The sequence below is a fragment of the Mastigoproctus giganteus genome, chromosome 7 (assembly GCF_048544385.1).
Source record: "Mastigoproctus giganteus isolate SK-2022 chromosome 7, ASM4854438v1, whole genome shotgun sequence".
Lineage (NCBI taxonomy): Eukaryota > Metazoa > Arthropoda > Arachnida > Uropygi > Thelyphonidae > Mastigoproctus > Mastigoproctus giganteus.
In genome coordinates, this window is record NC_143581.1 from 127,204,104 (window position 1) to 127,230,369 (window position 26,266).

The 26,266-nt window shown below is 38.2% G+C and overlaps 1 protein-coding gene across 1 annotated transcript in view; it reads right to left on the bottom strand.

Moving 5' to 3' along the window:
- The window catches only part of retm (real-time), a 310,490-nt gene that overhangs the window by 90,712 nt on the left and 193,512 nt on the right, over positions 1 to 26,266 (bottom strand). The window contains exon 10 of the mRNA XM_090377088.1: positions 20,028 to 20,334. Coding sequence (XP_090233214.1) covers positions 20,028 to 20,334 — 307 coding nt within the window. The remainder of the gene's footprint in view (positions 1 to 20,027; positions 20,335 to 26,266) is intronic.

Below are 26,266 nucleotides of genomic sequence, written 5' to 3' on the forward strand. Positions count from 1 at the left end.
CTGACCTGCTAGCATCCCATTTTTCTTCCAACTCATGTATTAATGATCTTGGTAAAACATCTCCCACCATTCCCAACACTCTCCATTCAATGTCTCCTGTGGTCTTTCGTCAAAAGGATGTCAGAATGATTTTGACGAATCTTGATGCTAAGAAAGCTCCAGGTCCTGATGTTGTTTCTCCACTTGTTCTCAAAACTTGTGCTCCTGAACTTACTCCTATTCTTTGCCACCTTTTTTCACTTTCTTATTCCAAAGGTGTTTTTCCTTCTGCTTGGAAATTTTCTCATATTCAGCCAGTTCCTAAAAAGGGTGACAAATCCCTCCCATCCAATTATCATCCCATTGCCATTATTTCTACTCTTTCTAAAGTAATGGAGAAATCAATTAACCACCAACTCTTAAACTGCCCAGAAACCTTCTGTCTGATCAACGATCACCAGTATGATTCGTCAGTGTTGATCCAAGGGTAATATTCTGGCTTATGTTGCAAATTTATGGACTAATTCAATGGAAAAGTTCGGTGAAACATAAGTAGTTGCTCTTGACATCTCAAAGGCTTTTGATTGTGTTTGGCATAAAGGCCTTCTCAACAAGCTTCCATCTTATGGTTTGCCAACTGTTTATCTAGTTTTCTCTCTGATCGCTCAATGAGGGTGATAGTAGATGGCTCTCTGTCTTCTAACTTCTCTATTAATGCCAGTGTCCCCCAAGGTTCAGTTCTTTCCCCCACTCTTTTCCTCTTGTATATTAATGACCTTCTTCCATTTACTGGAAATCTTATTCATAGTTTTGCCGATGATAGCACATTCCATTCCACTTTCCATTTTGAGAAACCTTGTCCTGCTCAATCAGCTTCAACTTCTCGAAAATCTGCTACCAATTCCTTAAATGCCGATCTCCAGTGGGGCAAAGACAACTTAGTTCATTTCAACCCTTCTAAAACTCAGTCTATCTTATATCTCACAAAAAGGATTCTTCTGCTCTTATGCTTATCTTTGGTGACACTCCGATTTCTAGGCAAAATGATATATCTCTTTTGGGGTCTAATCTCTAATTGACGTCTAATCTCTCTTGGCACAAGCACATTACAAATATTGCTTCCTCTGCATCTAAAAAATTTGGTTTTCTCTTTCGCTCCCAGTGTTACTGTTTGTAAGAAAAGTGCAAATCCTCTCTACCATGGAATATTGTTCGCACATCTGGAATGGTGCCCATAAAACCTCTCTCAGGCTTCTTGATTCTGTTCAGAAGAGGGCAGTTAGGTTAATTAATGATTCATCTCTAACAGAGTCTCTCCACTGTTTCTGCTACATGCATCTTCTACAGATACTTCCATGGGCACTGTTCTTCTGAATTGGCTTCTATAATTCCCGCTCTCTCTTTCAAAATAGTCCGAACACGTGCCGCCACCAGCCAACATCCATTTACTGTCCAACTTCAAACTCGCAGAACCAACTTTTCATCTTCCTCGTTTATTCATTCAACTGCCATTTTCTGGAACAACCTTTCTTCATATGTATTTCCTGAAAATTACAGTCTAGAGAAGTTCTAGTCCAATGTAAACAAATATCTTCTTTCATCTTCTCAACCTCCAACCCAAGCACGGTACTATAGGTTCTAATAGTACATAGTACTATTTCTGTCGTGTTTGGGGTTTACATAAAAAAATAAAATAAAAAATTTATTCTGTCTCCATTTCGCTCTGTGTCCACAATAGTAATAATGAATCCAGAGCACACAGGCCTCTTTAATCATAACGTTAGAATGCTTAATGAACCTACCAAAGTAGCCTTTACTGTCATTAAAAGGTTCTAATCTTCATTCAAAGTAATTGCCTTCTTTTGAATAACTGTAGAATTAAAAAATTCAATGCTTGTCATCTTCTACAAACAAATATAACAAATCTACCAGTCTCAATAATGACTGAACGTCTAGATCAAGTTAATTTCATTGCATTTTGAGGAGTTGCTACCTTGCCACATTCCAAAATTATTTGCTTATTCTTTATTATGGTTTTCATATGGTTATGGCCCCCACAGACTGGAAATGTGCAAATGTATCCCCAATTCACAAAGGGACAAAAGGTGACACGAGTAATTACAGACATGTAAACTTTTGTTCCAATGAAGTCACTGGTAAAAGAAGTAATGCAGGATCATCTTGACAAGGCCACAATTATACTTCAGACAGAATGGGTTTGTTATAGGGAAATATTTTCTTAACTAATTTGATAGGACAGTATGATGTGGTAACAAAGGAAATGGGTGCAAAAAATAATTTTGATATCATATACTTGGCTTTCAGGAAAGCTTTTAATACTATTCAACATAAAAGACTGCTGTACAAATTGGAGCACTGGGGCATTAAGGACAAGTTGCTGCAATGGATAAATGGGATGGTTCAGTGGGAGAAGATAGAAAGTGGTAATCAATGGAAATTGCTTTTCGTGTAATTCTCCATGGTTTAGTGTTGACCCATTGTTGTTTTCTATATTTTTCAATGATATTGATGAAAGTATATCAGACTTAGCGTCCAAGTCTGCAGATGATACAAAGGTTGGTAGTGTGGTTAATGACAGTATGATACTGCAAATGATCTAAAAAAGGTGGCAGATGGGCTGAGAGATGGCATTTGAAGTTTAATATTGATAAATGTTAAACTGTTAAAATGTTACTGCATTTGGATAGCAGTAACCCCAGAGTAACGTAGCACCAACTGTATAGTACTACACCCAGGGTAGTGAAAAATGAAAAAGATATGGGGGTGATCGTGCAGTCAGATATGAAGTTCTCTGAGCAATGCAGGTAGGCTGTCAGGACAGTTCATGGGATTTTGTCAACGATATACAGGAATTTTGCTAGCAGGGATAAGGAAGTGATTATCCCATTGTATAATGCAATCAGGTCACATCTTGAGTACTGCATACAGTTCTGGAGGCCTCATTTAGGAAGGATGTGGAGCTGCTGGAACGAGTATAGAGAAGGGCAATGAGATTGGTGAGGGGAACAAAGGGATGCTCTTACCAAGAAAGGCTTCTGTTCTGCAAACTGCAGCATCTAGAGACTAGGCACTTGCAAAGTGATTGATTTAGGTGTTTAAGGCTTTGAATGGATTGGGCAAGCTCAATGCTGTTGGGATTTTTCCTGTTGCTCAGACAACACACACACACACACAAGGGGGGGGACACACAAATTCAAGGATGGTTGCAGAGTAGATGTGTAGAAGTTGATAGCTTAAATAAATTCAAGGAAGAACTGCACAAACCTTTGGAGCAAATGAATGGGTGAAATGGGAATTTTTTTTTTTTTTTTTGTGGCTGATGCTGCATAAGCTTACTTTCTTGCATCATATGCCTCTACTAATGCTAATATATAATGCGTATGTATGCAAACAATAAATTTAAGTAGAAAGCTAGAGTATAGAGAAGGGCAATGAGGTTGGTGAGGGGAACAAGGGGGTGCTCCTACCAAGAAAGTCTTCTGTTCTGCAAATTGCAGCATCTAGAGACCAGGCACCTGCAAAGTGATTTGATTTAGGTGTTTAAGGCTTTGAATGGATTGAGCAAGCTCAATGATGTTGGGATTTTCCGGTTGCTTAGACCACACGCGCGCGCGCGGAGAGGCACAAATTCAATTACGGTTGCAGAGTAGATGTGTAGAAGTTGATAGCTTAAATAAATTCAAGGAAGAACTGCACAAACCTTTGGAGCAAATGAATGGGTGAAATGGGAAGGTTTTTTTTTTTGGTTGATGCTACATAAGCTTCTATCATATGCCTCTACTAATGTTAATGCCAATATATAATGTGTATGTATGCAAACAATAAATTTAAGTAGAAAGGCAACGTGCGGATGCATATGTGTATTCTCTTGTTACAATGGCACTGAAGATAATTGTTGTTGTTGTTGTTATGGATTTTTTAGCACAAGAGCCTCCTGGGCCATATTGTGCCTTTTCATTATTAACTTATGGCTGAGTCTTTAATATTATGGTTATCAGAAGCAATTATATGTATTTATGCTTTTCAAGTATTTAAACAGTGCTTCAAAATTTGCAGTAATTTGCATTTACGTGTAGTAAAAGTTAAAGGTTTCTGCAAATTGGATAGAGAATAAAAACGGGATTGTTTGACTGTTAGCTGGGTCTGACAGAAGGGGACATCGAGGTGGGTTTTCTCCCATAAGCAAGAACAGATGAGTTGTATAAGAATCATCAGTATGCAGTCCTGCCAAAATTACTTCTTCTCGCCTGCTTTTCCTGAAACTAGAAGTCCACAGCTGAGGTTCTTTTTTAAGCTGAAATAGTTTATTATTGATTTGTGTTTGCCATAGTTCATATCATTTAAGCCCTGGTTATAATATCTAGAGCTAGTTTTATTGCATACAATTCTGCAGTATAGATACTGCATTCTGTAGGAAGAAACACAGCTATTGAAAAGGCAGAACAAATTGCTGCAGCATCTACAGCTTCATCTGTTTTGGAGTCGTCTGTATAATTATGAAGTTTCTCTGAGTTTTCTAAAGCATGAGCTTCCTGCATCTGCTAGAAGTTGTTTGGTAGGGAGCTTTTTCTCCATCTCAGAATAAAATTACCACAAAGAGATGAGTATTGAATCCAGGGATGCTCAGGAGGAGCGAAGTCTTTGATGATATGCTGGAAGTTAATATTACAACTAAGCATCAGTTCTTGCAATCTAATATCTGCAGGGCGGTCTTCATTAAGTTTATTACGGTATAGCATTACATACTGAGGATCAAACAGGTATTCCCAGCTAGAATGAGATGGAATACTTTTAATTTTTGCAGCATGGCTACATAGTAAGGATTTTCTTCTGAGGTGCAATGGGGTTCATTTGCCTCAATATACAAGGCTGTGGACTGGAGACGTTCTGAAGGTTCCCATGGCTATCCTTAAGGCACTATGTTGAACAGTATTCAGACATAACAAGCAACTGTTTCTTACGGAGTCATAGACAGGTGATCTGTAATCTAAGTGTGACAGGATTAAAGTTTTTATAAAGATGTGAGAGGGAGTGTCTATCAACACCCCAGGAGTTAGAGGAGACAGCTCTTAAGATGTTTATTTTCTTTAGACAGGCCGTTATAAAGTAGGCTATATGATTGGAAAAACTAAGTTTATTGTCTAGGTATAGACCCAATAAATGAAAATTATTGGTAAGAGGAATCAGGTTGTTTTATATATATTTCAGGATCTGGATGTAATTTTTGCATTTTACAGAAATGAACTGCAGTCAATTTATTTTCTGCTAAGGAATAGCCATTCTGTTGGCCACGATTCTAATCTGGCTATGGATAGTTGAAGTTGCCTTTTAATGGCATTCATAGTAACTGATAAGAGATAATGAGATCATCAGCAAACGTGTATGATTGAACTGTTTTTGGTATGTCTTGTGTCATATCTGTAATTCTTATTGTGAATAGTGTTGCACTCAGGATGGAACACTCTCCTCAGAACACCTGCGGTACAACCCCCTCTCATTCAAATGATGTGGATACACCGTTCCTATATCTGACCTGAAATGTTCTGTGGTGTAGGAAGCTTTGTATAAATTGGCGTAACTGCCCCAACTTGGTGATATGGTATCCTCCACGATACCATATCAACAAGTGGTATCGAAGGCTTTCTCAATGTCGAGATTGACTATAACCAGATATCTCCTACAAAAGCATTGTGAATGTTTGCTTCTGCTTTGATCATCACATCTAAGGTTGAGCGGTTTTTCCGAAATCCATACTGGTTTCTGTTTAGCAGATTGTTTGTTTCCAGAAGCCACGTTAGCCGCTTGTGGACCATTTTTTCTAAGACTCTGCCTAAACAGCTAGTCAGTGATATCGGCCTGTAATTATGCAGTATGATATAATCCTTACCTGGCTTCGGAAAAGGCAGTACAATTGAGTGACATCAGGTGTGCAGATAAGTATTTTCTAAATATATTTGGTTGTAGAATTTCAACAGGGAACTTACTGCTTTGTTATTTACTTTTTTAACATTATATAGCAAACTCCATCTGGACCGGCAGCAGTACTAGATGTTTTATTGATAGACTCCAAAAGTTCCTTTAGGGTGAATGGCTGCTTGTACGGGTGAGATACCTTAGTAGAAAAGTTTATTTTATGTTGTTCTGCAGATGCCTTAATTTTTTGAAAGGTTTGGCTGTATGTGGACACTGCTGACATAGTGGCAAATGACTCAGTTAACGCATTTGCTATTTTTGTTGGAGCAGACAATTCCTGCTCTTTCTAGTTTTGGATTAAGGCTGGAGACTGTGTATTTACCATTAAGTGCTTTGATTTTCTTCTAGATGAGTCTGTTGTCCGTGCCCTTGTTTACAGTGGAAGCAAAACTTATCCAGGCATCTTTCTTTGCTTTTCTTCTTATTTGGCAGAATTTGGTTCCTTATTGCAGAATTTGCAGCTTGTAATATCTGATTCGTTATATGATTGGTGACAATATCTATGGGCTGGGTCCGGACAATCTCATCATCAAACTGGATTAGGGAGGCATATTTATGCCAGTATGCTTTACGGAATTTCCAAGTGAGTCGCTGCAATGGGAACAAGTTTAGTTGTGTTTGAATATTGCAAAGATTTGGTAGATGATCGCTGTTTATAGGTTATCAAGAACTGACCACTCAGTATTGGCATATATGGAGGGAGAACAGATTGAAAGGTCTATTGCAGTCATGGATCCTGTAGAAAAATTGAAGCCGCCCATTAAGCAGAATGGAGATAGCAGCTGATAGGTAGATATATAGAAGCTATTGTAATGGTGATACTAATTATAATGCGCACTGCCACTACTTCAAAGGCGTCTGAAGAGAAACATCTTTGGATAGAATGTTATTTCTGACAATAATAGCCACCCCGTCCATGAGCTGGCGTGTCAATACCCCTATCTCGTCTAAAGATGGTATAATTTTTGATGGAAGGACACACTCATGAATTTAAAAGTTTCCTGCTAAGGCTATGCCAGCTGGTTCATACCGATCAATTAGATCCTAAAATCGTTTTTTATGTTCCGAAAACCTCTGCAATTCCACTGAAGGATTTTTTCCATTATGTGGTTTTATGTTATTTCGGTTCTGAGAGTTTTTTTAGTTGTAGTGTGCTTTTATCGATCTATTTTTGTTTTGTCTTTCTTAGGAAAGACTGGGCAGGTCATGTCCATCTCATCAGTTGCATGTAATTCTAAAATGCAATCATCTGGATCATGATGTTCGTCAATGTCCATTCTGATGGTGGGAGATGATTGCAGTTTCATGGTTTCTGTCACTTTTGGTTTTATTGTTGAGGAAACATCTGTTGGTATGGTAATTGGGGTATTAATGGACTGTTCACTTGTTTTTGTGTAGGACACTGTTCTGAAATAGAGAGAAATGAACATGCCCAGTTCGCAATTGATATATTCAGAGGAACCGATACTTGAGTCTGAATCCCTACAGACTGTAGGGATCCAGACTGAAAAGGTTGAGCTGCCATGGCATACGTTCGCTGTTTTTCTGTTTTGGTTATCTGTCTTCTTGTCTCTGAGTATGTCATTTTGTTCTCTTACTTTATATTTCTGAATTTTTTTCCTTGCGTCCATAATTCACATGTTTTTGAGAAAGCTGGGTTACCCTTACAATTTGGGCAATGTGGAGTGGTAGTGGCACAATCAAATTGGTTCTGCTCTTTTGGCCTACAGTTAGGACATATTGCCTCACCTCAACCATTTAGGCCTAAACCTTGAACAATATCGATCAATTCGGCCCTGGAGGGATTGTGCAAGGCTCAAGGGGTAGAATTTTTTTCAGCTTGGACTGTACTTGTTAACAGGACAGATTGCTTCTACAGGGATGGGATATACTTAAATAGAAAGGGTGCAAGAATTTTTGCTGATGCTGTCGAGGCAGAGTTAGGTGGGTCGGAAAACTGCTAGTTGGGGGGGATACAAGGACTAATAGATTAACAGTAGCCACTGGCAGAGGTGGAAGTGATTCTTGCACTGCTTCTATTGAAATGAGCAGAAGCCTGAAAAACAAGATGCAGGATATTTCAGAGACTGCTGGGAGTCATTGCCGTACAAGTAAACACATGGGTTGTGTTAGGGTAGCCAAGAATAGAAACAGGTGCATGTATACCTGCGTGTACACCAATGCTAGGAGTTTGGTAAATAAATTTGATGAATTTGAGGTATTGCTCAAAACATCAAAGGCAGATATTGTTGGGATATCAGAGACGTGGTGTCACACAGATATAAGGAATGCGGAACTGGAATTTGGGGAATACAATGTGTATAGAAAGGATAGACAGGAGAGGAGGGGAGGAGGGGTTATGCTATTAGTTAAGAAATACATAAAATCCAAGGAAGTGAAGCCAGTCGACATTGCTGGACAGTGCAGTGGTCATAGCATAAAATGTCTTTTTCAGTTGGTTCGAAACATGCTCAGTTCGGTTGAGATCGAAGTGAGTTCGACAGCCATGGAAGCGCAGATCATTATTATGTTCCTGAAACCAGTTAGAAACCTGCTGGAGCTTGTAACATGGCATGTTGTCCTTGATATAGGCTGGCACTGTCTGAATACACTTGATTCATCATGAAGGGGTGTATTTTGTCAGTGAAGATAGAAAGGTAGACATTCTCATCAAGCCAATGATTAACAGAGACCAGAGGATCCCAGAAATGCCATAAAAACAGCCTCCAAATAATAACCCACTTGTGGCTGCCCCACATTTGACCTTTGGCTGGCTGTTCAACTGTTTTTGAGCCAGCACGGTAACTCATGACACCACAGAACAGGTGCACTTAACCATGTTGGATGAGTTGAGATAATTTTGAAGTCAAAAAGATCTTGACTCTGACCCATTCTTCCTCACACTCAAAACTGATCACCATATGTGTCAAGTATAATTTTGTATCAGCGATTCTCAACTTTGGGCATTCACCGGCATCACAGACCAGTCCTTTTCTATACAAGGGTGTGCTGTTAATGCAAAGCTAACAAACTGTGTGTATGTGTATATCATCATCATTATCTTCAGCCACTGTCAATCCACTGCAGGATGAAGGCCTCCTCAACAACTTTCCAACAACTTGTTGAGGAGGCAGAATATTTCACAATTTCATTGATCCACTCATCTCAGGCCTTTTTCTTGGACATGGAAATCAATATGATGCAGGGTACATATTGATGCATTGATACAAGATGCGCAGTATTTCAGAGACTGCTGGGAGTCATTGCGGTACAAGTAAACACATGGGTTGTATTAGGGTAGCTAAGAATAGGAACAGGTGAATGTATACTTGCGTGTACAACAATGCTAGGAGCTTGGTAAATATATTTGATGAATTTGAGGTATTTCTCAAAACATCAAAGGCAGATATTGTTGGGATATCAGAGACATGGTGTCACACAGATATAAGGAATGCAGAATACAAAATCCAAGGAAGTGAAGCCAGTCGACATCGCTGGACAGTGCAGTGTCGAGTCAGTTTGATGTGACATAAGCATTGGGAGATCAAAATGGAGAGTAGGAGTGTGCTATAGGCCTAATGACTCTGATGAGTATAATAAGATATTGTACAGGGAAATAGAGTGGGCCAGTAAATCAGAGAGTCTTATAATGGGGGATTTTAATTTCCCAGATATTGACTGGAATTTGTGGTTTGGTCACTCGCACACTAGCAAGGCTTTTGTGGATTTATTGGATGATTGTTTTCTACATCAGCATGTTCGTGAGGCAACAAGAGGGAGCAATACTCTTGATCTGATTATCAGTAGTGATTCTTCATGCATTAAGAATCTGCAGATAAATGAACCACTAGGTGGCAGTGATCACAGTGTATTGAAGTGGGATTTACTCAAGGAGGTAACTACCATCAGAGGTAAAGGGAAGGGTTTTTGTTTTCGTAAAGGCGACTATGATGGTCTGAGACAGTATTTAAATTCTATACAGTGGGACCAACTGATGATGTTACCAACAGCAAACTCAAAATGGGAAGCATTCAAGGAACTAATCTTGGAGGCTACCGGGCTTTACATACCAACTAAAAATATTGTTCAAGTTTTAGGCCTAAATGGTTGTCAGATGAACTAATGAGACATGTGGCAGAGAAGAAAAATGCATGGGATACATACAAATTAATGGTGACATGGAAGCCTATGATAGATATAAGTTGGTCTGTAACCAAGTCACAAAGGAGATTAGGCAGGTAAAGGCAGACTACGAAAAATCCTTGGCAAAGGTTGCAAAGAAAAACAGAAAAGAGTTCTTTACCTATTTAAACTCAAGAAGGAAAGGGATGAATCAGATTGGTCCACAGGATATTGATGGTTCAACAGTTGAGCATCCTGCTCAGGTGGCTAACAATCTAAACGAGTATTTTGCATCTACATTCAGGAAGGAGAATGATGTAGGTAAAGTAAACATTGGCAGTGAGCTGGATGATTTTGTAATAACTGAGAGGAAAGTGGAGGAGCAATTGGTGAGGATAAACATAAAAAAGGCACCTGGGGTGGATGGGATCTATCCAGTTATATTAAAGGAGGCAGCAAAGGAAGTAAGCAAACCCCTAGCCATAATTATGAGAGCTTCTTTGGACTCAGGGGAGGTACCCATAGACTGGAGATGTGCAAATGTAACCCCAATTCACAAAGGAGGATCAAAGGCTGACACAAGTAATTATAGACCTGTTAGTTTAACTTCTGTTCCAGGTAAATTAATGGAGGCACTGGTTAAAGAAGCACTACAGGATTATCTAGACAAGAATTTAGTTATAGCTCAGACACAGCATGGTTTTTTTTAAGGGCAGGTCTTGCCTGACCAATTTGATTGGATACTATGATGTAGTCACAAAAGAACTGGATGCAGGGAATAACTTTGATATTATATATTTAGATCTTAGAAAGGCTTTTGATACTGTTGCACATGGAAGACTGCTGCACAAATTGGAGCAGTGTGGCACTGGAGGCAAATTGCTGCTATGGATAAGGGGATGGTTGAGTAGCAGAAGACAGAGAGTGGTAATCAATGGACACTGCTCAACATGGACTGATGTTATTAGTGGAGTTCCTCAGGGTTCAGTGTTGGGTCTGTTGTTGTTTTCAGTGTTTATGAATGATACTGATGATGGGATATCAAGTTTAATGTCCAAGTTTGCAGATGATACAAAGGTTGGCAGGGTTGTTAAGGACACCACTGACGCTATGCTGCTGCAACAGGATCTGGAAAGGTTGAACAGATGGGCTGAGAGGTGGCAAATTAAGTTTAACACTGACAAATGTAAAGTACTACATATGGGAAACAGTAACCCCAGAGCAACGTATCAACTCTGCGGTACTACACTGACAGTGGTGGAGAATGAAAAGGACCTGGGGGTAATTGTGCGGTTATGAAGTTCTCTGAGCAGTGCAGACGAGCTGCAAGAGTAGCTCATGGTGTCTTGTCAATGATATACAGGAATTTTTCCAGCAGGGATAAGGAGGTGATTATTCCCCTGTATAAGGCAATGGTTAGGCCACATCTTGAGTACTGTATACAGGTCTGGAGGCCTCATTTCAAGAAAGATGTAGAGCTGCTGGAACGGGTACAGAGAAGGGCAACATGATTAATGAATGGAACAAAGGGTTGCTCTTACGAAGAAAGGCTTAAGTTTTGCAAATTACAGAGTCTGGAGACTAGGCACCGGCGAGGTGATCTGATAGGTGTATAAAGCCTTGAATGGTTTGAGCATGCTCAATGCCAATGGGATTCTTCATCTTGCTCAGAATAATCAGCTCAGAGGGCATAAATTCAAATTGAGGAAGGACGGATGTCGGATAGATGTGCGGAAATTTGCCTTTGGCCAGCGGGTGGTTGGTTGGTGGAATTGATTTCCATCACTTGTTGTTGAAGTTGATAGCCTAAACAAATTTAAGGCTCAACTGGACAGGTATTTCGAGCGAACGGAGGGGTGAAATGGGAGTGGTGTGTTTTTTTTTTTTTTTTGGCTGATGCTGAATAAGCTTGCTTTCTTGCATCATACGCCTCTACTAATGCTAATATTTCTTAATAGGTATGAAACTTTTAGTAGCTTCCACGATTAATTCCTTGAATGCTTCCCACTTAGAATTTACTGTTGGTAACATTGTCAGTTGATCCCACTGTACAGAATTTAAAAACTGTCTGAGACAACTGTACTGGCCTGATGGTAATTAAATCTTTAAGTACCCCTGATGGTAATTAAATCTTTAAGTAAATCCCACGTCAGTACACTATGATCACTGCTGATAACCAGATCAAGAGTATTACTTTCTCTGGTTGCCTCTCGAACATGCTGCTGCAGAAAACAATCTTCCAATAAATCCACAAAAGTCTGACTAGTGTGTGAGTGCCCAACCCACAAGTTCCAGTCAATATCTAGGAAGTTAAAATCCCCCATTATAAGACATTCCGATTTACTAGCCCACTCTATTTCTCTGTACAATTGTAGTTTAAGGTAGAATGGGGAGTAACTTTTATTGGATATCCTCCAATGGTTGTGAGATTTAATAGCTTCACAGAATGTTGAGGTGGAGTAGTCTCTATTAGAAGATCACTCGACTGAAGTCACCTTACTGATTTAGATGAACTAGCAGCAGACTCAATGCAGACAAAAATATTGCAGGCATTGTTTTTGTATATAGTGAATTCAAATTTTTAATTGAAGTAGTTAGGTAGCTCTAACGTATAATTATAGAAACAGTAATACGCTTCACTGTTTCTATTAGATAGCGTAGTATTGACATTTAATTAATTTAATTTATTGATCTTATTAATTTAAAATCATGCCCCAAACTAGAGCAGCAAAGCAACGGGAACAAAGTGGCAGGAGTGCTGTGACTCGGGGGAGAACTGAGGGGGGCAATTCTCCAATGCATCACAGCCTTAAAAAATGTGCAACTTGTGAAATGTTTGCCGAACTATCTGGAACGGAACATGATATTGCCATGGGGGATGTCTTTGTGTGTGTGCAATGTAAGGAGTGTAAGGAAATCAGGCGACAACTCAACGTTGTTATGGGCCTATATGAGAGTTTGAAGGACAGGGTGGATGCCCTCGAAAGATCTAAATTGAGGGGCCCAACAGGCTCTCAGCTGCCCACAGCAACGCCAGAGCTTGCACTTGGTCGTCACGCAACACAGCCGCAACTCCCAAGGCAGATTGCGCTGGTCCCAAAGGAAATAGTAGTTGTTGGTGACTCTATTGTCAGGGAAACATCCTTTGTAGAAAGGATAGATGGAACAGGACCAAGGTATGTCTGCCAGGGGCAAAGGTTGATGATGTAGAGCAGATATCATCTTTTAAGGGCACAAAAGATGATATAGTTGTACACGTTGGCACTAATGATATCAAGAGTAGGAGACCGGCAGAATTACTTAACAAGTACAGGTCACTGATGAAAAAAAGCCGTGAATTAAGGTTGAATTTGAAAGTGTCTGCAATTCTGCCCAGACACGATAGGAGGGAATATATGATGAGAGCCTTGTCGATCAATTCGGCCCTGGAAAGATTGTGCAAGGCTCAAGGGGTAGAATTTTTTTTCAGCCTGGACTGTACTTGTTAACAGGAGAGATTGCTTCTACAGGGATGGGATACACTTAAATAGAAAGGGTGCAAGAATATTTGCTGATGCTATCGAGGCAGTGTTACGTGGGTCGGAAAACTGATAGCTTGGGGGGATACAAGGACTAATAGTTTAACAGTAGCCGTAGGCAGAGGTGAAGGTGATTCTTGCACAACTTCTATTAGAATAAGTAGCGACCTGGAGCGAGGGGTGTTGAGGGTTTCAGGGACGGATGTCAGTCATCGTGAAACAGGTGGGTATATGGGATGTGTTAGAGTGGCTGGGAATAGGAATAGGTGCATATATACTTGTATGTATACCAATGCTAGAAGTATAGTAAATAAATTTGATGAATTTGAAGTGTTGGTCAAGACATCAAAGGCGGATATTGTTGGGATATCAGAGACGTGGTGTAACACAGATATAAGGAATGCCGAACTGGAATTTGGGGAGTACAATGTGTACAGAAAGGATGGGAAGGGAGGAGGTGTTATGCTGTTAATAATGAAAAACATTAAATCAAAAGAAGTGCATCCAGTTGATATAGATGAACAGTGCACTGTTGAGTCAGTTTGGTGTGACATAAGCACTGCGAAAGCAAAAATTAGAGTAGGAGTGAGTGTGTTATAGGCCTAATGACTCGAATGAGTACAATGAACAATTGTACAGAGAAATAGAGTGGGATAGTAAATCGGAATGTCTTATAATGGGGGATTTTAACTTTCCAGATATTGACTGGAACTTGTGGGTTGGGCACTCACACACTAGTCAGACTTTTGTGGATTTATTGGATGACTGTTTTCTGCAGCAGCATGTTCCAGAGGCAACCAGAGAGAGTAATACTCTTGATCTGGTTATCAGCAGTGATCATTCATGTATTAGGAATTTGCAGATAAAAGAACCACTAGGTGGCAGTGATCACAGTGTACTGACGTGGGATTTACTTAAAGATTTAATTACCATCAGGGGTAAAGGAAAGGGTTTTTGCTTCAGTAAAGGCGAGTACAGTGGGATCAACTGACGTGTTACCAACAGTAAATTCTAAGTGGGAAGCATTCAAGGAATTAATCGTAGAAGCTACTAAAAGTTTCATACCTATTAAGAAATATTGTTCAAGGTTTAGGCCTAAATGGTTCTCAAATGAACTAATGAGACTCATAACAGAGAAGAAAAATGCATGGGATGCATATAAATTATCAAGCAACTCAGAAGCCTATGGCAGATATAAGCTAGTCTGTAATCAGGTCACAAAAGAGGTTAGGCAGGCGAAGGCAGATTACGAGAAATCCTTAGCAAAAGATGCTAAGAAAAACAGCAAGGATTTCTTTACTTATATAAACTCTAAATGGAAGGGGATGAATCTGATTGGTCCACTTGACATCGATGGTTCGACTGTTGATGATCCTGCTCAGATAGCAAACGGAATGAGTATTTTGCATCTACATTCAACGTGAGGAATTATTAAGGTTTGAAAATGGCAGAAGGTTATCAAATTGTAGCAGGATACTTAATGATTTTGTAATAACTGAGAGCACAGTGGAAGAGAAATTGTTGAAGTTAAATGTAAGAAAAACACCTGGGGTGGATGGGATCTATCCAGTTATATTGAAGGAGGCGGCAAAGCACTAAGAAAACCCTTAGCCATAATTATGAGAGCATCCTTGGACTCAGGGGAGGTTCCCACGGACTGGAGATGTGCAAATGTATCTCCAATTCACAAAGGGGAATCAAAGGGTGACAAATAATTACAGACCTGTTAGTTTAACTTCTGTTCCGGGTAAAATAATGGAGTCGCTGGTTAAAGATGCATTGCAGGATCATCTAGACAAGACTGCAGCAATAATTCAGACATAAGCATGGGTTTGTTAAGGGAAAGTCTTGTCTGACAAATTTGATAGGATATTATGATGTGGTTACAAAGGAACTGGATGCAAAAAATAATTTTGATATCATATATTTGGATTTCAGGAAAGCTTTTGACACTGTTGCGCATGGAAGACTATTGTACAAATTGGAGCAGAATGGCATTAAGGGTAAGTTGCTACAATGGATAAAAGGATGGTTAAGTGGGAGAAGACAGAGGGTGGTAATCAATGGGTGCTGCTCTTCTTGGACTAATGTTATTAGTGGAGTCCCACAGGGTTCGGTGTTGGGTCCACTGTTGTTTTGTATATTTATCAATGATATTGATGAAGGTATATCAGGCTTAATGTCGAAGTTTGCAGATGATACAAAGTAATTACAGGGTTGTTAATGACAGTAATGGCAGTGTGCTACTGCAACAGGATCTAGATAATTTGGGCAGATGGGCTAAGAAGTGGCAACTGAAGTTTAACCTTGACAAATTCAAAGTACTGCATATTAGTATTAGTAACGGCCGCATGGTGCAAGAAAGACTATTGCTTATGCTGCACCAGCCAAAAAAAAAAAAATCCGAACAAAACAATGATAAAAACAAAAAAAAATAAATAAATAAAATAAATAACTAAATAATAATAATTAATAAATAAAAAAAAATAAAATAAAATATAAATAAAAAGGAAATTAAACCTATCATCCTATGCGCTTCCCTTACCCAAAAGTACTATCCAGATGACCTTTGAATTTCCCCAAACTTTCAGCCTCCGCTACCCATGAAGGCAACTTATTCCAGTAATTTATAACTCGCTGGCTAAAATAAAACTTCCTGCAGTCCAATCTAAACATTTCCCCCTGTAACTTGAATTTATGTCGCCTAGTTCTAGCACCATTTATAATCTTGAAAATTTTGTCCTCATTCATTTTACTGATGCCTCTCAGGGCCTTAAACACCTCAATCAAATCTCCTCTAAGGTGTCTAGTTTCCAAACCCTGCAACCCACATATTCGAAGTCTTTCTTCATAAGGACGTCCTTTTGCCGATCTCACCAGGCGAGTTACCCTTCTTTGCACCCTTTCAAGAAGCTCGATGTCTTTCTTTAGGTGCGGTCTCCATACTTGAACACAGTATTCCAAGTGTGGTCTAACATAAGCCTTATATAATGGGATTATCACGTCCCTATCTCTACTTGCAAAAGTTCGATAGATCATCGATAGGACACCATGGGCCTTCCTTGCAACCTGTTTACAATGCTCAGAGAATTTCATGTCTGACCGTATCGTAACACCCAAGTCCCTTTCCTCCAGTACTGGGTTTAGTTGAACTCCACCAAGTGAATAAGTTTTTTTGGGATTACTGTTTCCCAGGTGTAATACCTTACACTTTGTTGGATTAAAGCACAGCTGCCATTTTTCTGACCATTCTTGAAGTCTATCTAGGTCTCTCTGAAGAAGCTCAGCTTGACAGTGATCATTAACTACTCTACCAATTTTAACATCATCTGCAAATTTAGACATCACACCCTCTATCCCTTCATCAATGTCGTTATGAAAATTAAAAACAACAGTGGTCCTAATACTGATCCTTGGGGAACCCCACTTCTTACATCAACCCAATCTGAGGAATAGCCATTTATCACAACCCTCTGCCTCCTGCCCTGAAGCCATCCTTCTATCCATCTAAGGATTTTCCCAGTGATTCCAACCTGTTCCAGCTTATAAAGCAACTGCTCATGTGGGACTGAGTCAAAAGCTTTGCTGAAATCTAAATAAACAATGTTGAAATTATTCCCTAAATCCAGCTCGTGAGTGACCCTTTCGAAATAGCGAATCAGATTTGTTAAACATGATTTTCCCTTTACAAAACCATGCTGAGTATCCTTGAGAATTTCAATTCGATTCAAATGATCCTGAATTCCACCCTTGATCATTGCCTCCATGATTTTCCCTACTACTGAAGTCAGACTGACAGGTCGATAATTTCCAACTTCACTTTTAGAGCCACCCTTATGTATGGGAGATACATTTGCACTTTTCCAATCCAAGGAAATCTCCCCAGAGTCTAGTGATGCTCGCATAATTAGCCTCAATGGTTCAATGCACTCGCTTGCCGCCTCTCTTAAGATTCCCCAGAGAAACGTACCAACTGTGTGGTACTACACTTAAGGTGGTAGAAAATGAAAAAGACCTGGGAGTAATTGTGCAGTCAGATATGAAGTTCTCTGAGCAATGTAGACAGGCTGCCAGGGCAGGTCATGGGGTTTTGTCAATGATATATAGGAATTTTGCTAGCAGGGAAAAGGAGGTGATTATCCCTCTGTATAAGGCAATGGTCAGGCCACGCCTTGAGTACTGCATACAGGTCTGGAGGCCTCATTTTAGGAAGGATGTAGATTTACTTGAGCGTGTACAGAGAAGGGCAACAAGATTGGTGAGGGGAATGAAGGGATCCTCTTACCAAGAGAGGCTTAAGTTCTGCAAATTGCAGTGGCTGGAGACTAGGCACCTGCGCGGTGATCTGATTGAGGTATATAAGGCCTTGAATGGGTTGAGCACGCTGAATTCTGATGGGATCCTTCCACTTGTTCAGATTACGAATCTAAGGGGGCATAAATTCAAATTAAGAAAAGACAGATGTAGAATAGATGTGCGGAAATTTGCCTTTAGCCAGCGGGTGGTTAATTGCTGGAACAAACTTCCATCTGTCGTTGTGGAAGTTGATAGGTTGAATAAATTTAAGGAGGAACTGGACAGGCATTTGGAGGGAATGGCGTGATTTTTTTTTTTTTTTTTTGCCGATGCTGCATAAGCTTATACATTTGCTTTCTTGCATCACATGCCACTACTACTACTACATTTCTGCACTAGAAAGGGAGATAATTTGCTCAGAGGCTGATCTGATAGAAAGTTCAAGATGAGAAAGGCCAGTATCTGCTCTTTAGGTGTTGTTTTCAACTTCTTCAGTTGAGAAAAGTCATTATCTGTGTGATTTGTCTCTATTCTTGAGCTCGATGCTCTAAAGGTGGAAACATATTGTTATCCATCTTTGCTCCTTTCGGCCCAGAGAGAGTGGATTTCTTCTTGCAGATTACCCGCCCCACCATTGGGATGCAGGAGCAGGGTTTAGGGTTTCATGTCATGAAACCCTAAAAGTTTACTACTTTATTTGGAGCAGCGGTGAAAATATTGTTGTTAAGTGCAATATCTTCACTACCACAGCAATAGCTCTCAAACTGTGGACTATTGAGCTATTGTATTCACTTCTGCAGTATATTCCCTAAATTAGTCAATTATATTTTTATAAACAAAAGATATTCAAGAGTAATTAGTGTAGATGCTCAGTTTCTTTTATCTTGCCTCAATTAGAGATTCAATAAAAAATACATGAATGAATGAAAATACTAACTGAACATAAGACATTGTAAAAACTAAACACATTCCTCTGAGAGGGGAAACTAGCTACCATATATGTTAGTTGCGATATATATGACTATAAATTTTTGTAAACAACAGCAAGTAAAATTCTTCTCAAGAATGAAATTGCATTTAGAATGGTAAAAACTGCTAGAGCCATAATGCAAAGTGTGTATGAATTGATAGACTTTGTATATTTTTATAATTAGCTTAATTTTTATTATAATTATAATTTTTATAATTATACTGCAGAACTTGATAATAAAAAACACTGAATTTCAATTTGCCATTCAGAGTTTGCATGTTGACCCCCCCCTCCCCAATAAGAAATTTGCTACATTTTCAGTATTTTTTTTAAATTGTAGCTAATGTAATTTTAAGTTCTTGCACTCACAGCAGTAATATCTTCACCAATGCTCTAAATAAAGTAGTAAAATTTTAGGATTTCTTGTCATGAAACACACACAAATTAATTAAGTAGAAAGAAATGTGTAGATGTGTTCCCTTGTTACAGTGGCACCGAAGGTACCATAACACCACCCTTACAACTGGATTTTGAAGGTATTTTCAGTGCTGTGTGTGAAAGAGAGAGAGAGAGAGAGAGAGAGAGAGAGCATGCCAACATGTAAGCTCCAAATAGTAAATTTAAAATATATTTAAAAAAAAAAAAAACTACTTTTTCATTCTTTCTGAAAGTGAATTGTTATGTTTGTATGTATGTTATTTGGTTTTTAGGAGCATTAGTAACTAAGGCCATATTGCTCCGGGAATATGCGGTGGTCATTCCCTGACCTTTCCACATCCTCTGTATTTGGTGGTGACGGGATCGAACCCCGGTCTAATCAAGAAGCATGTGTTATGCACTGCTGCTCCTTCCCACCTGGCTAGGGAGGCGCCAAAAAGTGAATTGTAAAGCATAGAGAAAATGGAGTGAGCAACTTGCTCCATCAGAATAACAGGTTGCAGCAGAATAACTCAAAAGCTGTTGTGCTGTGACACTAAAGTATAGGATTACCATCCCCCTTAATAAAATTCACAATTACCCTTAACTGATTTTATCAATAAGAAAAATGAAAAAAAATTCTTTAATTTGATAACAATGACCACTGTGACCTTCTGGATAGTTTACAAAGAACAGTAATAATCATATTGCAAACATATCGGTCATCTTACCTGGCATTTTCCTCCAAGGAAGTCAGGAATATATGCTTTATCAACAAATTCTAGTAAACCGCCTGTTCCTTGGTAGTTATTTCCTCCGTAGAACACAAATTTTGACCGTGTATTATCATTGATAAAAGTACTGACCAAAGTCCAGAGAATAGGAAATACTCGTGGAGCTCGTATAATCAGAACACGACCCATAGTTTCTGGATAATTTGCTTCTACAATTTCTATGATGTGTAAAGAAGCTTTCACTCCAGGTCTCCAAAGATGACGCATATTTAGACCCTCCAAGTCCAACAGACATGTCCATGAACTTCAATAACAAAATTATAATTTAGGCATACAATATATAAAATCTAAACAAAAAAAACAAATATTTAAAATTTTTTAAATTGCCATTTTTAATTTGTTCGTTTATACTTCATCTCATTCATTTATCTTTCAAAATTTTTATATTTAAAACCTTATACAATATATAAGACCAGTCATTAAACAGTCATGAAAAGGATAAATCCTCAAAATGTCAACTATTTTTTACAACATTCTGAACTGCAGCTGTATATGACATGTGTATATACAAGTGGCATGAAATAAGGACCAATCTCAAAATAAATTATCATTAATAAAACACAATTATACCTAATAGAACTGTATATAAATATACTTTTACTGAAATACATCAATGAATTCTACCTCTTTCAAAATAGTTCGTCGCCTATGTGAAGCATACATTTTAATTAGTGATGCTACAACTACAGAAAGAATTAATTTGAAACACTCTGAAACCCATCACATTCTCATTAATGATACACACAACATTCATTTCAATTATGTCTTCAAGTGCAGAAAGAGAAAGAAGTTGCCAGGGGCAATTTGTGGTGAATAAGAGAGATGATCAAGTTATGAAATCTTGCTTTAAATAAAACTGTCTAACAGAAAAAGTACCATGGGCACTATTATGTTGAAGGGGCTCATAGTGAAAGATCTTTCCTCCTCATGTGCTTCCTAAATAACATTCCTTATTCATTTCTGAATTTCCAAATAAGGAGCTTAATTAAATATTTTTGATTATTTGGAAGAGGGAGGAGAAGGGATGATTACAATGTGGTAGAAATATATTTTCTGTATCCTGCTGGTTTTGCATCAGAAAGCTGTAAACATGAAATCTATAGCTTGGTAAACAATTTCTAGTGATACATTTTTTTTTTTTTTATTATTATTTAAACATCAACAAAAACCAGAGCAATAATTATAGTCATGAAGAGGATCATTACAATCATGCATAAAGAAATGTATGATTATTTTCCTTTCTCAAGGCAATGTTAGTTTAAAGAGGAAAGAAAAATCCCAGGAAAGTCAAATCATAAATTTAATCATGTATTAATGTTACTGTACTCCAATACAGGACTCCACCCCTCCCCTTTTTTTTCAAACTACGAAAAACCCAAATTTAATGGTTGGACTTAAAAGCCAATAGTGGGTGACTCCTGGAATATCTAATACAAGTACATCTCAAATCCAGCTTTCCAAAAATTGGACTTTTGTTGCTCTGAGAAAACAGTTTCAATCTTATTATCTGCCAATAGTCTTAGTAGAAAAAATAACAGGCAAGACTTATTCAGAGATACTGCTGATTTGGCTGCAGTGTTTGTCAAATTATTTCCCCCAATCCCATTGTGGCTGGGGATCCAGCAGAAGTAAATATCAAAATCTGATGGGTGCTATAAAGATTTTCCCAGTGTGGCATGAACATGGATGTTCAAGTGATATGGTCTGGCATGAATTTCAATTTGAAAGCATAGTTCAGAAACAACTGCTTTTGTCAAAAGCAATAATGATGGCGCATTTACTTCCACACACATGCTCTGGACAAGGGATGTTTAAAATTCTACAGAAGCAATACAAATCATCTGAAGGTGGATGGGATCTAGCCATCAAAGTATACGGTTTCTGGCTGATGTGTATACTTGAGCTTGTATTTTTCTCCAAATAAGTCAAGGGTCAATATTTTTGTGGGTAATTGAAGCAAAAGCAAACATAAGAAGTAGTGGTTTGCTTTTCCTAGTTGTCTCGCTTTGGCTACAAGATTTTTGTATCAGTTAGGTTTGTGGGAGTCAAGAATTTATGAAAGTGATTCCAGAGATGTTTTTTTTTTTTTTTATAGCTTGGCTTTGAAGCATTTGGCATTCCACCAGTTGTTTCAATGTACGCACTTGCAGAGGTGAAATTCTGCAGTGTAAACGAAGGCTGAGGTTAATATATGATTAGTAATGCCATCAACTGGCTGTTGCTATACATATTGGCTCCCAAGCAGGACCAAGTGAAGTAATTACTCCAATCTCCTCTTTCAAAATACCAGATATTGACTTGGGTTTGAAACGAGCAGATAATAAGAAATGGTCACTTTTCAGGGAGGGGAATACCAGAGGTGAATTAAACTCTAGCAGTGAGCTAGATGATTTTGTTATAACTGAGAGGAAATTGGAGGAGAAAATTTTGCAGATAAACATAAAAAAAGGCACCCGGGGTGGATGGAATCTATCCAGTATATTAAAGGAGGCAGCAAAGGAAATAAGCAAACCCTTAGCCATAATTATGAGAGCTTCCTTAGACTCAGGGGAGGTACCACGGACTGGAGATGTGCAAATGTGGCCCCAGACCACAAAGCAGGATCAAAGGGGGAGACAGGTAATTACAGACCTGTTACTTTAACTTCTGTTCCAGGGAAATTAATGGAGGCATGGTTAAATAAGCCCTGCAGGATCATATAGACAAGACTTCAATTATAGCTCGGACACAGTATGGTTTTGCTAAGGGAAAGTCTTGTCTGACCACTCTGATTGGATACTATGAAGTCGTCACAAAGGAACTGGATGCAGGGAATAACTTTGATATCATATATTTGGATCTTAGAAAGGCATTTGATACTGTTGCACATGGAAGACTTCTGTACAAATTGGAGGCGAATTGCTGCTATGGATAAAGGGATGGTTGAGTGGGAGAAGACAGGTAATCAATGGACACTGCTCTTCATGAACTAATGTTATTAGTGGAGTCCATCAGGGTTCAGTGTTGGGTCCATTGTTGTTTTCTTATTTATAAATGATATTGATGATGGTATATCAGGCTTAATCCAAGTTTGCAGACAATACGAAGGTAGGCAGGGTTGTTAAGGACACTAATGACAGTACACTGCTGCAACAGGATCTATCAAAGTTGAGCAGATGGGCTGAGAGGTGGCAAATGAAGTTTAACATTGACAAATGTAAAGTACTACATACGAGAAGCAGTAACCCCAGAGTAATGTATCAACTCTGTGGTACTATACTGTCAGTGGTGGAGAATGAAAAGGACCTGGGGGTAATTGTGCAGGCAGATATGAAGTTTTCTGAGCAGTGCAGACAGGCTGCAAGGGTAGCTCATGATGTCTCGTCAATATTATACAGGATTTTTCCTTGCTCTTACAAAGAAAGGCTTAAGTTTTGTAGATTACAGTGTCTGGAGACTAGGCACCTGCAAGGTGATCTGATTGAGGTGTATAAAGTCTTGAATGGTTTGAGCATGCTCAATGCTGATGGGATTATTCCTCTTGCTCAGAATAATCACCTGAGAAGGCATAAATTCAAATTAAGGAAAGACAGTTGTAGGATAGATGTGCAGAAGTTTGCCTTTAGCCAGCGGGTAGTTGATTGGTAGAAGAGACTTCCATCTTTTGTTGTGGAAGTTGATAGCCTAAATAAATATAATTAAAGAGGCCTATGCGCTCCGGATTCATTACATTAAAATTGAAATTACAGTTGCTCAGAGCGAAATGGATACAAAAATATTGTAACAGGTTTAATTATAGGAAAAAATATATATATATTAGATTAGATACATAAAGCTTTAGGTTATCTAGTTAACCTTCTTCAGTTGATATGAAATAACAGTTAGAATGGAGGCATGTACTGCCAGTCTGGTACGTGAAGTGCGTGGCTAATAGGGCTTGTATAAAACCGAGAAATTTCAAAACCGAGTTTAACCGAAGTTTACTCTTAAAACCGGTTTTAAAACCGATTTTCTCAGACTGAGGGAAAATAATTAAAAGCTTATAACGTAGGTATTTATTTTATCTTGGGTAGATTGTACAAATCGTAATAAAATCTTTTAAACAAAATCTATCACCTCTTATAGTAAAAAAAATAAAAAAATTTTAAAATGCTCCAAAAAAGTAACCAGCTTGAGATTATACAAAATTACAAATTGTATTCATATCCTTTGAATAAAAACTATCTTCTCATATAGTAAACAAAAAAAATAATAAGCCCTATAATAATAATGATAAATAAATAAAAATAATGTGAAAAAAAAAAAAACAGCTTGGGAAAATTACTTTACTATTTATTGCTCAGCTTTTTTCTGAAAATGAACCTTTAAAAAACACAGTATATTAAGCATTTTTTCTGATAGACTTGACGTTATTTTTGTGTTAAAGAGATCAGTGATCGAAAACACTCTCTCAGATTGGACACTTGTTAGTTTAATGGTCAGTAGTGCTCTATAAACTTTCTCCAGATTTTCACTTCTACTGCTAGTTGCCTCCAAAATTTTAAATTCTTTGCTGATTTCCAATTCAGTCGGATATTTTGAAGGCTCTTCAGTTAATCTCTTTATTACACTATCATACTCTCGCATGAGTGTATCTCCAACATCGGAACTAGACGAGTCTTTGTTTTCTTCTAAAAGAACAGTTCGTTTATTTTCGGTTTCTTCATTCAACGCTAAGACTCCTTCAGAATGTTTTGCAAATAATCTCTGATAAATCTCTTCAGCATGCTTTTTCAAAACTTGCTTACTTGGAAAATCAAAAGGTCTTGAACCTGAATCTTCTTTCCTAAACTTTTTGGGGTTGTGCAGATAGCTCAGCAAAGCCACAGTTTGGCAATTTCCTCTTGCTTTGTAACGCTGCAAAAGGCTTTGGTGAAACTTTAAAGCAAATGGGTTTTCTGCTGTATCAAGCTTAGCAAGCAAAAATTCTATTGAAAACTGCTTTAAGTAAGTCTGTATCTTCTGAGGTTATAGCCTTCAGAATCATTTCAACTGGTCGCAAAGTTTCACATAGCAATTCAAGTGTTTTCCAGTCATCGTCAGACACTGCTTCAGTTGACAGTACTGCACATAGAGCATTTGGAATGCAGTTTTTCAATTTCAAAAATCTCTCAATCATATAGAATGTGCTATCCCATCTGGTCTTGCAATCTAATATAAGTTTATATTCTTTCCCATTAAATTTTGCTTTAAAAAAATATTTTGTAATATGTCATTTTTGGTAGGCGATTTTCGAAAAAGCTTGCAATTTTTTCTGACTTTGTTAATAGTTTGTGCAATATTGGCCATTGGATTGAAGAAATAAATGAGCTCACCGGTAAAGTCGGTTTGATAAAGCATGCCTTGCTGTCTTTCTTCAACTTCTTCATCATCACTACTTTCTTCATTATTTTCATTGTCTTTGGGAGACTCAGACTGTGGCACCATAATTGATTGCTTTTTCATAAAGTACATCTATAACTGACAGATGTATACAATGGGCTATACATTGTTGATGATTAGGCGTAATTTGCTTGCCAAACTTAATCATCATTGCTGCTCCATCGGTGGTGCAGGCAACAATATCCTCATCTAAGTTCAAACCAAATTCCTTTAAGTGTCCCTTCACAATTTGCTCAGTTCTTCTGCTATCAAGTGAACCATTAATCTCAATAAGACCTAACGACCAATGATTGTCTTTTGAATGCACATTTATATTCATATACCTTTTATTTTGTATAGACCTATATTCGTCTAGAGTCAATGAATACCGTGCACCCAAAACCAATGAATTTTTGAAATGCTGAATGAGTTCTTTCTTAGTTTTATAATAATTCAGAACCATATTTTTAATTCCATTCACTGAGGCTGGTGGTAATTTATCGTATTTATTTCTCTGAAGGTGAAGGCTTGATTGTATAAACTCACTCTTGGCAATTGAATTAAAAGAAAATCCATCTAAAGCAGCTAATTTTGAAATCTCTTCATCCACAGATTTTTTAACGATACAGTTTTCTAATGTTCTTACCATTTTTACGGGAGGTTCACTGTTATCTTGTTTAATGTCAATCTGATGCATTTTCTTTAAATGCAACATCAAAGATGATGTAGATCCTCCAGACGACTTCATTATCTTCTGACATTTCGAACATTGTGCTGCTTCTTTGCTTTTTCGAGCA